Source organism: Haliotis rubra, unplaced genomic scaffold (assembly GCF_003918875.1).
Source record: "Haliotis rubra isolate DU_JTF1 unplaced genomic scaffold, ASM391887v1 Scf707, whole genome shotgun sequence".
Classification (NCBI taxonomy): domain Eukaryota; kingdom Metazoa; phylum Mollusca; class Gastropoda; order Lepetellida; family Haliotidae; genus Haliotis; species Haliotis rubra.
In genome coordinates, this window is record NW_025767421.1 from 159,405 (window position 1) to 171,795 (window position 12,391).

General features: G+C 45.0%; 1 protein-coding gene across 1 annotated transcript in view; it reads right to left on the reverse strand.

Moving 5' to 3' along the window:
- Window positions 1-8,396: 8,396 nt before the first annotated feature.
- LOC124259020 (rho GTPase-activating protein 18-like) overlaps window positions 8,397-12,391 on the reverse strand; it is a 50,968-nt gene continuing 46,973 nt past the window's right edge. Inside the window, exons 15-19 of the mRNA XM_046693093.1 lie at window positions 12,326-12,391; window positions 11,804-11,869; window positions 10,696-10,850; window positions 8,523-8,638; window positions 8,397-8,437 (exon numbers count right to left, since the gene is read on the reverse strand). Of these exons, the coding sequence (XP_046549049.1) occupies window positions 8,397-8,437; window positions 8,523-8,638; window positions 10,696-10,850; window positions 11,804-11,869; window positions 12,326-12,391 (444 nt within the window). The remainder of the gene's footprint in view (window positions 8,438-8,522; window positions 8,639-10,695; window positions 10,851-11,803; window positions 11,870-12,325) is intronic.

Below are 12,391 nucleotides of genomic sequence, written 5' to 3' on the forward strand. Positions count from 1 at the left end.
GTCACGGCGGAAGACCCGGGTTCAATTCCCCACATGGGTACAATGTGTGAAGCCCATTTCTGGTGTTTCCCCTGTTGTGATATTGCTGGAATATTGCTGGAATATTGCTAAAAGCAGCGTAAAACTAAACTCACACTCACTGACTTGTGCAAGCTAACCACACCCTCATTACATAAGCCGGCTGAAAATAGTCCCCTGTCCCAACTACACAACCTGACAGTTGTAGTATTCATGGATGATGGAGGAACACAGTGAATACAAACCCATGAAGTCATGACAATGAATTTGATTATGATCGGCACCTTCAGGTTCAGAAAACTATCTTACACTGACTTTATACTAACCTGCCTTCGAGTAAGGCCAAAACAACACAGATCAGACAAGATTCTGGCTTACAAAACTTTTGGCTTCAGATGATAAAAAATATTTTGTAGATTCCATGAGCAACAATTCTTTTCAATGTTCGTTATTATACACATCAACCTTTGTACAATCCATTGCTGAAGATATTGCTGTTTTCCTGCTTATTGAAAATTTTAACTATAAATTGTATATTTATATACTTATCCTATCTCACGACTTGCACCTCTCTCTTCATTCGACCATGAGTGGAAACGAATTAAAACTTTGCTCCAAGGCCTACCTTGCCCTCTCTCCGTGCTGTGCGTGCCTTCTGTGTCAGTCGTGCTCACTAGTCCATGACAGCACGAGGCATGCGCAGTCCTCACCCACTTGATCACCTCACATACTCATTCTCGATCTTGGAGCCATAAAAGGACAAACCGAACGGTGGTAATCTATGTAGTGGGGAGGTAGGGAGGGACTTTATCGCGTGAGATAGGATAAGTATATAAATATACAATTTATAGTTAAAATTTTCAAATTTTAAACTTATCCTATCTCACGACTTGCACTTATCCCACGGTAGGAAGGTGGGTCATAGATTACCCGAAATTCAAGCGATAACAGCTAAGTGTTATGCCCAAACAACCGTAGGAAGCAACTACAAGGTAGGCCAATAACTACCAAGTTACTACGCGGCGAGGGTTAGTTCGAACCCATTGACTTACTAAGCACAATTGCTCCCAGGGACCGGATTCCCGAGCAATGTGGTGTTCAGTCACTACCTTCACAAAGTGAAAGGACGTAGCTTAACGAGTGTAATCAGTCGCGATCGCCACGATTTCCAAGGTACCCCCGTAATAAAAGTCTAACGACTAGTATCGGGCCAGCCCCTGCTTCGAAACAACCCCCACAGACACCGCCCCGAGGAGGGTGAAAGAGAAATTGAATCGGTAAAACTCACAATTTTAACGTTCAGTACCACAACATCATCTTATGACTTCCATTACTTACCACAATAAGATCACATAGATGTGTATAGGCACTTAGGAGCATGAACGCTACGAAGTGTAACACTTCGGGAAGGACTCACTTCACTGACTTAATTACTCCGTGGAGCAGAGGACAGTAAGTGAGGTGGCTTAATTCTCTGTAGTCTCAAACAAATGAGAGGAGAAATCTAAATCCCGAAGACGTAAATCAGAAAAAGTATTTCAGATTTATTCAGATTGTACACAAGCAGAAACGATCGCGAATTTGGGATCAACTGCACAGTGGGATCCATATAGCATCGGAGCACAAGGAAGTTCATTATCTGCGATGTTGTGCCGCTGATAACTGCTGGGCAAGGACGAATGGTCCAAACTGATGAAGGCCTTGAATATCCGTCACCGACACATCTCTGAGGTAATGAGACGAAAATACTGTGTCAGATCGCCAAAACAACCCTCCATTATGGCAGTTAACGAGCAGTTGCTATGCAACGCCATAGTAGAAGCCAATGCCCTGGTTTCATGAGGGTTGACTGCCGTAGGTGGTGGCAAACCGCAAAAGTGTAGGCTCAGAGTATTGTAGCTCAGAGCCAATATGAGAGTGTTGTGCGAGAGACTTCCGCCTTGGAAGCAGTAGACAAGGGTATAAACAGTCTCTTACGCAGACGGCGGCGCTCTTTTGCGATGCTTTTAGGTAACGCCACGGCGTAACACTTCGAATGACTCACTTTACTGACGTAAATAAATCCGTGGAGCAGAGGACAGTAAGTGAGGTGGCGACCCTCCAGCGCCTCAAAAGCGAGACCTGCAATGGTCAGTTCGAACCCATTGACTTACTAAACACAAGTGCTCCAGGGACCGGATTCCCGAGCAATGTGGTGTTCAGTCACTACCTTCATGAAAGTGAAAGGACGCAGCTTAGCGAGTGTAAACAGTCGCATTACCACGATTTCCAAGGTCTGACGACCAGTATCGGGCCAGCCCCTGCTTCGACACAACCCCCACAGACACCGTCCCGTGGAGAGTGAAAGGGTAATTGAATCGGAAACTCACAAGTCCCAGAAGAATCGAAGACACAAATCAGAAATAAAATTCAGAATTTTATTCAGATTGTACACAAAGCAGAAACGATCGCAACTGGTGATCATCTGCGCTGAAGCTGATGGTTGTCCCAAGTGCCGAACAGGCGATAATGACAATGCTGAATTCCAATTCGTTGTGATGAAGGGCCCTTTCTCCTGATGACCACTGCTAGGCCACTTGATGGAGAAAGTGAGCGCCCCAGCTTGCAAGATGTGCCAACGAATAGGTGTTGAGTCGGTATGAAGGGCACCCTAGAGACTCCAACACAAACATTCCACTTGTTGAGCCACCAACGAAAGACTGAATGTAGTTGTGCGGGAAGACGAATCAACTCCCTGGGGTTGTCGTCCCCGATGTATGGGCACAGAACCATCTGAAGAGGGCAAGCTGCAGCTGGCCCCTGTCAGTCAGCACTTGTGCCGACGCCAACCACCCTAGTAACTTCTGCCACTGGCTTAAAAGGTGTGGGTTGGACCAACACTAGTGGTGTGTTGCACTGAATCTTGTCCCACCTCTCCTAGGGCACAAACATCATGACCTGGCGTGTTGAATATTGTCCCAATAAGAAGAAACAGCTGGTCGGTGTTACCCCTGATTGTTCGAATTTAGCAGCCATCCTAATTGCGTGAGCAACTTGATGATGAACTGTCTGTGGAAAGGAAGGACGACTGGATCCTGCTGGGCTTGAACACAGTCGTCGATATTGTTGTCAATTGTCACGCTTCGACAATGCAGGTAGCTGGTTAACAGAATGGCTATCTGAGTAAAACCCACGGGCCGCGATATGCCCATACAGCAGGATCCTCCATTGGTATCAAGGACGCCCATAAAAGTAAATCGAAGATACTTCCAATAGTCTGGATGTATCCGATGTGAAGGTAGGCGTCTCACAGGTCGAGGGACTGACTGACTGACTGAGTTTAGTTTTACACCGCCTTTAGCAATAATCCAGCAAAATCACGGCGGGGGGCACCAGAAATGGGCTGAACACATTGTGCCCATGTGGGGATCGAACCGGGGTCTTGGGCGTGACGAGTCAACGCTTTAACCACTAGGCTACCCCACGGCCATCGCAGGTCGAGGGAAATGAGAGGTCTAACCACTCTTGCCTCTGACAAAAAGATATCTCCTGATATAAGAACGTTCAATAAGTCGAGCAACTACGTCAGTTCTGACGGAGTGTTCAATGTAGTATGTTCGGCGCATGGAGATTGTCAGTCAATCTACAGGAACGTTCACATTATAAACAAATTGTAGAAATTCGTAGGATCGGTGACCTCAGGAACGTTTCTTTTGGCCGAACAAAATAATTGTGCGCCCGGTGGAGTGATATAGGTAGTAGATCGCTGCCTGGTGACAATCCTTGCATAATGCAGTGACCTCTGAACTCGGTGCTTGACTAGGCAAACCGTTCACGGGTGTTTCTGTCCGTCACCCTCAATAAGCAGTCTCTCTCGACTGGCTGTCAAAATCCCGACACAGTCACTCTTATCGGGAATGGCAGCGTTCGTTGTTACTTGCATTTATAGGCTGGACTTGGTATCCGATTCGTGGGACCAAGAGAATTCTGCAAGGGCACTTCATAGTCACTCTAATCATCAAAATTCCGGTAAACAAACAGTAGTCCGCCATTTGCAAACGTTACACACGAGTGACAAAAAAATACGGACAACCTGGTCTTTGGTTAACCGGGCGAGTCGCAACCCATAAATTCCGGGCTGAGCTATGCTGGCTATTTGACAAAACAGTGCCGGTACCATGCGCAAGAACTTCATCCATTTGTTATCTGTCCAGAAACTTGCTTAACATGTAAAACAAAGGGAGCTGAAGATGACGAGCCGTCTGCAACAATTGCACCAAGGGATACACAAACACGCTGTTACGAGTAGTCTGTAGTAACAAGACTCATCGGAGCGTCGTAGAGTATTCCTGGCTCGCAAGCGTATCTAGTTATGCCATATCGGGTGGTTGCAGAACTGATATCTACACCGAAGGGTAGAATCGTTGAACCGAATCATTCATCAAAAGTGAAGATCGGATGGTAGATTAAATCTGGAATGAGATGAGCTCCGGTCACGGAGGACTCTTGAGAACTGGGATCGCCAGGCCGTCAAGTGCCGAGCGTGATATCTCTAGATGACTGCGCTACTAACAACACATGTAAATCAAATCGGCATGGTGAAGCACATAGCTACTACCTCTGTACATTGATCTTGAACGGCCAGGTGAACTGGTTCGACGATAGGGGAGCTTTCGACCTGGTGAAACGATACGAGCCGGCTGGTAAATCAGTTCAGGGTGGTGAGCCGGAAAGTTGACGTGATCTGAATCAGTCCGATGTGATCTGAATCGTGACTGATCTGGATCGGTTCGGTAATCCGAACCGGTTAAATGATCTCAGCTGATGGAGAGATCTAGAACGCTCAGATGAACCAGTGAGGCGAGGTGAAATGTTCCGGCCGAGGTGAATCGTTTCGTTGCTGTGAATTGAATCGATGATGTGAACTGTTTCGGCGATAAGAAACAGTCTTAATATTATGGCAAACTGAGTCAATGTCGTATTCACATACGGCGTGGCGAAACGGTTCGGTCTGGTGAATCCATTCGTGTATGGCGAACCGATTCGGTGTGGCGAATCGGTTCGGTCTGGTGAATCCATTTGGTATGGCGAACCGATTCGGCGTGGTGAACCGGTTTGGCAATTTGATGGTACGGTCTGGTGAAACCATTCGGTATGGCGAGCCGATTGGGTGTGGTGAATCCATTCGGTATGGCGAACCGATTGGGTGTGGTGAATCCCTTCGGTATGGCGAACCGATTGGGTGTGGTGAATCCATTCGGTATGGCTAAACGGGTCGGTCTGGTGAATCCATTCGGTATATGGCGAACCGATTCGGTGTGGCGAATCGGTTCGGCGATTTGACGAAGTAGATCGGATGTGTGAGTCAACTGGCAACACAGAGCGTTTTGATGAGGCGGAACCACGAGAAGACATCTAATGATGCGCCCATAAAATTATCACCGTTCGACATGGGAAACTGCGGACGACGAGCAGTTAATACCGGTCGTTAAAAACGGGGGTTTGTCGGGTGATCAACTGTTGAAGTGTAACGAGCTCTGTCTGCCAGCCATCGGGAGCAAGTATGTCTACATGCTCTAAAAACGTCCTTAATAAGGGAGCACATTCCCGACAACGTTTGCTCCAGGAACATGACGATTGGGGATCCGAGGAAGTAAATATTGTTACAGTGTGCGCAAAATTACGCTACTGAGTCTAGACTGACAAGACGGGATATCCTGATTCACCTAAAGTGAATGAGACCGACTTCGAGAATCACTCTGACGAAAACACACCTTACGGCTAGGTGAACCGGATCGAAATGGCCAACCACCTCGACCAGGCGAGACTGAACGACTACGGGAATCAAAACGCTGATGGTGTGTCGAACTGAAACCTATGTTGAGGTGAACTGAGTCGGGAATGTGAACCCGTTCGTCCTGGTGAACCCCTTCGAGTACGTGAATCAGTTCGGTCAGGTGAACCCATTTGATTACGTGAATCAGTTCGGTCAGGTGAACCCATTCGAAGATGTACTGGCGAGCCGGCTCGGCCGTGTGAGCCGGTTCGGCTGTGTGAATCAAAACGCTGTGGTGAGTCGAACGGAAACACCTGTTGAGGTGAATTGAGTCGGGAATGTGAAGCGGTTCGTCCTGGTGAACCTATTTGAGTACGTGAAACGGTACGGCCTGAGAACCCATTCGACTACGTGAATCAGTTCGATCAACTGAGTCGGCGAGGATGTGTGAGCCGCCTCGGCCGTGTGAGCCGGTTCGGCGATGTGAGCCGGTTCGGCTATGTGAGCCGGTTCGGCGATGTGAGTCGGTTCGGCAGGCTCGGGGGTGAGCCGGCTCGGGAAAGTGAACGAGACCTAGAACGACTCTTGCCAGCCGTGGAAGAACGCATTCGAACCTTCGCACCAGATGGTGATTCAACTCGTGTGGGTGAATTGTTCCGGTTAGATGAAACCGTGGAATTAGGAGAACGGGTACGTTCCAACCGCGCCGATCCCCGCTTTGACGATGAATGCTTAGAAGTTCTCGAAGTCTGTGATCGTTCCGAAGAAACAGACCTACGAGATAATGTAGATCGCAGGTCTGGCGTAGAAGAAATATCGGTCATTACCACCCTGGTACGCTCCTGAGAACGTAAACTGGGTGAGGGAACCTCCCCTAAAAGCCGTCTCACGTTCTCAGATAAATAGGAATCTGACGAAGCGTCCATAAAATCTTCGTCAGGCGAGACGGCCGATTGAGAACGGTGAGCAGTGAGGGTGGGGCGATCTAAGCATTGTTTCTTAGCGGGAGATGGACCAGACCCCGCAGAAATAGTCCTAGCCCTATCTGCCAAACGTCTGGCACAAGCACGTTTGTAAGATTTAAACGCCTCATTAGACAGACCTGAACACTTAGGACAGCGTGTGTCCCAGTCACAAACACCCACACAATCAACACACGATGTGTGAGGGTCCCATGCTGAAAATACTTTATTACAACGGACGCAAAACTTCCGTTTACTGGCCTTAACAGGCTTAACCATTTTGAGCAATTCTCAGACGAAAATTTTTCACGTCCACTCAGTGGAGCGACAAGAAAGAGAATGAGTATGTGAGGTGATCACGTGGGTGAGGACTGCGCATGCCTCGTGCTGTCATGGACTAGTGAGCACGACTGACACAGAAGGCACGCACAGCACGGGAGAGGGGCAAGGTAGGCCTTGGAGCAAAGTTTTAATTCGTTTCCACTCATGGTCGAATGAAGAGAGAGAGGTGCAAGTCGTGAGATAGGATAAGTTTAAAAATGTAAAGCAAGAAATAAAATTGGTCTGGCCTAACTGTGAATAAAACTGATATTGCTTCGCTAAACCGTACTGTGTTGAACTGGGACATGAGTCAGAGGTTGTGCTGAACTTATTGTGTCTAGGCAGGCTCTTTGTATATTTATCATTATTTTAACCCAGAGGTGTTGAAACTGGAAGACTCCTGGTTGTCTCAAACTCCATACAGAGTGAGGAACACCTAACAGTGGTAGAGATATTTACAGCAATAACTTGCTACCGCTAGCATCTGATTTCTTACACCCGGCAACTTGGGATATTAAAAGATAAGTGTATTTCATCGCACACTGGACTTCTGCCTTATAAGGTCTTCAGGCCTACATAACGGATACATACAAAAGTCGTTTACTTGACAAAGACGAGACTGACTACAATGGAGTGAGTGAGTGGGTATGGTTTTATGCCACTTTTAGCAATATTCCAGCAATATCACTCAGGGAATACCAGAAATGGGCTTTTTCACATAGTACCCTTGTTGGAATCAAATCCGTGTCTTCAGCATGATGAGCAAATGTTTAACCAGGACTACCCCAATGCCCCGCCTACAATGGAAGTCTGATCAAGTGTTACTGTATGATTCCACACAGGGGCACACATAACTGTTGGGGAAGGCTTGGAAGGCAAGTGTTACTGTATGTTTACATAACTGTTGGGAAGGCTTGTATTGTTTAACCAGGACTACCCCAATGCCCCGCCTACAATGGAAGTCTGATCAAGTGTTACTGTATGATTCCACATAGGGGCACACATAACTGTTGGGGAAGGCTTGTATTGTTTAACCAGGACTACCCCAATGCCCCGCCTCCAATGGAAGTCTCTACAATGGAAGTCTGATCAAGTGTTACTGTATGATTCCACATAGGGGCACACATAACTGTTGGGGAAGGCTTGTATTGTTTAACCAGGACTACCCCAATGCCCCGCCTACAATGGAAGTCTGATCAAGTGTTACTGTATGATTCCACATAGGGGCACACATAACTGTTGGGGAAGGCTTGTATTGTTTAACCAGGACTACCCAAATGCCCCGCCTACAATGGAAGTCTGATCAAGTGTTACTGTATGATTCCACATAGGGGCACACATTACTGTTGGGGAAGGTTGCATTCCAAACACTGGTAACAACCTGAGCACAAAAGAATTTATAATCTATATTAACCAGGCATCTCACAGCCATATGGATTCAATATGTATACATGCAGAAGTCTTACCTATATTGCCTCCAACCTCAAACAGGTATGCATTGTCATCTGCAAACTGTGCATTGTCTGGGTTCCGGAATCTCATGCTGTGCAATGCATGACTGTGATGTTCCCGAGATGAGAAACTACAACACAAAACCACATCATAATTATCATACTACAATACAAGCCACTAACTAATCATCAACCATGGCTTATCTGGACCTGAACCAATCATTAACCATGGCTTATCTGGACCTGAACCAATCATTAACCATGGCTTATCTGGACCTGAACCAATCATTAACCATGGCTTATCTGGACCTGAACCAATCATCAGCCATGGCTTATCTGGACCTGAACCCATCTGGACCTGAACCAACATCTGGCTTATCTGGACCTGAACCAATCATCAACCATGGCTTATCTGGACCTGAACCAACCATCTGGATGAACCAATCATCAACCATGCTTATCTCTGAACAATCACCAACCATGGCTTATCTGGACCTGAACCAATCATCAACCATGGCTTATCTGGACCTGAACCAATCAACAACCATGGCTTATCTGGACCTGAACCAATCATCAACCATGGCTTATCTGGACCTGAACCAATCATCAACCATGGCTTATCTGGACCTGAACCAATCATCAGCCATGGCTTATCTGGATCTGAACCAATCATCAACCATGGCTTATCTGGACCTGAACCAATCATTAACTGGTTTATCTGGACCTTTTGTACGACTCCATCAAACAGCGATTTCCTCGATCCCTGTATAACTTCCACAAATCACAATTCAGTTTAAGATTTTTTTTTTCTATTGCATTTTTAATTTGACTTCTGAACTTTTTGAAAAGGCCACATCGAACGTTGATGGTATACTTGCCCCTGAATAATGATGTACTTACAAAAAGGTTTATGTTTTTGCACAACAGTAATATAACAAAGATGTATGCCATTAAATTTATTTTAGCTCACTGACATTTTCAGTTAAAGGAGGTCATCAAGCAAATCCTGATGGCTGGAAGATCTAAAGAAACATGTGATCTTAAGAATTCACTTCCAGCATTGGTGAGCTACCAGTTATGACATATTGAAAAGCACAGGGGTGCTAAAAGTACATGTAATGCTTGTTTCAAGTAGACACAATTCATGGATAAAACTTCTTTAAGAAACAAGTGTTTGCCACTGATATGGCAAAGTCCCCCACTGCTAAAGAATGGAATATTTATAACATATTTACTACTTTTTACTGTAAACCGGAAATATTCTGCATCAGTTTATATTTTGTGAATTTTGCGTTTCTCTTCCCCACGCAAACAATTCTCGGCGTAGTAATATTAAGAAAGGTAAATTTACATCAAGAATATCTTAGACATTCCTCCTTCAATATTTATCAATACACACACCACTAAACAAATATTTCTGGTGATACTGTATTCATGAAAATACACAGACATTTTCTACACACAATAATAGCAAAATAGATGTATATTATGTGCGTACAACTTCCGCTTACCACGTTCGTGAGGGTACGTTTTCCCTCCAACAGCGATAGCCAATTTCACATCATATTATCAACAATCGCGAACTGATTACCGTCTCGTTTTCCATGGACTGCTAGTTTACAGTAGCATCGGTAAAATGTGTGTGAATTTAAATGGCATGTTTCTTTCACCTCATCCCATGCGCGTACAACTTCCGCATACCATGTTCATGAGGGTCCGTATAACCTTAGTGTTGATTATATAAACTGTAAATCAACAAACTAATGTGTGTATTAAATGGTGACCTTGAAAATAAGGTCAAGGTCACCCATATCCACTGGTGTCTGGGTAATCCCCCAATGTAGGCTGTCATCAAATATGAAGACATTGGGTACAACAGTTCATGAGATATCACGTTAACAAGAATCGGGACGTACGGACGCCGCTGAATAATCACAGTGACATGTAGGTATAGATCTGCACCGAAACCTGACCATAATAGTATGTTATAAAGTATTATAATGAAAGTATATTAAAGAAGTTGTTATCCATAACTTGTGTCTAGTTTGTCATCTGTCCAAGAAATACCTATCAAACCATCCAACCATGTCATTACAAAATTATGGGTACACCAACCATATTTTTGTACTTCAGTTCACAAATCGAATCTTTGGTTCAATTATTCCTAAAATTCTGGCTGCATACTAACCTCTCTCCGAGCCCCCCACTTGGGTGTGGCCCTGCAATGCGGCTGAACTTGGCCACAATGTCCCTGGCTGTGGTCAGCTCATCCAGCTTCATCCTGGTGGAGAGTTTGGTGAGGTGTGGCGCCTTCACCAGGATCACCCCCTCTGCTAGGTCCGCCTGGTGGCAAACACATGTAACTACAGCACTGGTGGAACCGCCACAAGAAGGTCGTTAACACACATGTCAGAGTAACACAAATTAACTGATCATTCCTGTCAGAAATGAAATAATAACGATTCTCAAAACAAATGTTTTAATTTGTTATTGAGATAGATTTAAACAAATGTTGCTTGTGTACCACATCTTGAAAACAGGCAACAGACCAAAGAGCTCTCTTTAGGGTAAACCTAACAAGTGAGTTAGTATAGTTTTACTCCCCATATATTCCAATAATATCACAGCAGGGACATCAGACAGTATTTGCCTTCACACATTGCAGGGATTGAGAAAGGCAGGGGCCATGGGCCATTTTGCACATTAGAATACAAAATGGCCCAGTAAAATTTTGAAGTTTACTATTGATACAAGGGCAGTGGCCCATTCTAAATTCAGAAAATGGCTAATAATCCTGAAAATGGCCCATTGTCAAAGTTCTCAATCCCAATCCCTGCATTGTACTCAAAACTGGGCCTTTGATGCGACTTTAACTACTAGGCCAGCACAATGCCCTTGTACGGTAAAGTATATCAGACAGTGAGTGAGTGAGAGAGTTTAGTGTTACGTCGCATTCAGCAATATTCCAGTTATATGACGGCAGTCTGTAAATAAGTTAGGACCAGACAATCCAGTGATCAACATCATGAGCATCGAGCTAAGTATATTGGGAACCAATGACATGTGTCAACCAAGTCAGCGAGCCTGACCACCCGATCCCATTAGTCACCTCTTATGACAAGCATGGGTTACTGAAGATCAATTCTAACCTGGATCTTCACAGGTGTATATCAGACAAAACAGGTACTGATGGACAACTTCATTGTAAAATGGCTGTCCGTATCAAACACCCATCCTCAGTTGCTGCTGTTGTGTTGATGTGGGAGATATATTGTCAGCCGTCTGGCCATACTCACCTCTGAAATTGGAGCTGACTTTCTGTAAAAATCAGCTTTGTCCTTGCGAGCACGGAATCCTCTTTTCTGCAAACATATAACACACAAGACATAAAATACTTGTCCTCATCATTGATTATGTCCCTCCAGGGATTGGGATAGAGAACTTTGACAATGGGCCATTTTCAGGATCATTAGCCATTTTCTGAATTAAGAATTGGCCACTTCCCTTGTATCAATAGTAAACTTCAAACTTTTTATGGGCCATTTTTTATTCTAATGTGCAAAATGGCCCATGGCCCCTGCCTTTCTCAATCCCTGTCCCTTTTTATCTTCATTTATTCTCAGTGTGGCAGGACAGACTTGTCTGATATGATCACTGTTATATTTCATAATGATTCATAAACACAAACTCACAACACATAGGAAATCATACAAGGTAAAGCATAGACTTCTCAGAGTTATGGAACGGACATGGCCGCTTATTTTACATACGCACTTTCTTAACCTATTTACAATAATGTTTGGATACTGTTTACCTACCCTATTTTTCCGCAAAATATCTGCCTCATTTTGAATCCTCAGCTGTCTGACAAAGGATGGGGGCAC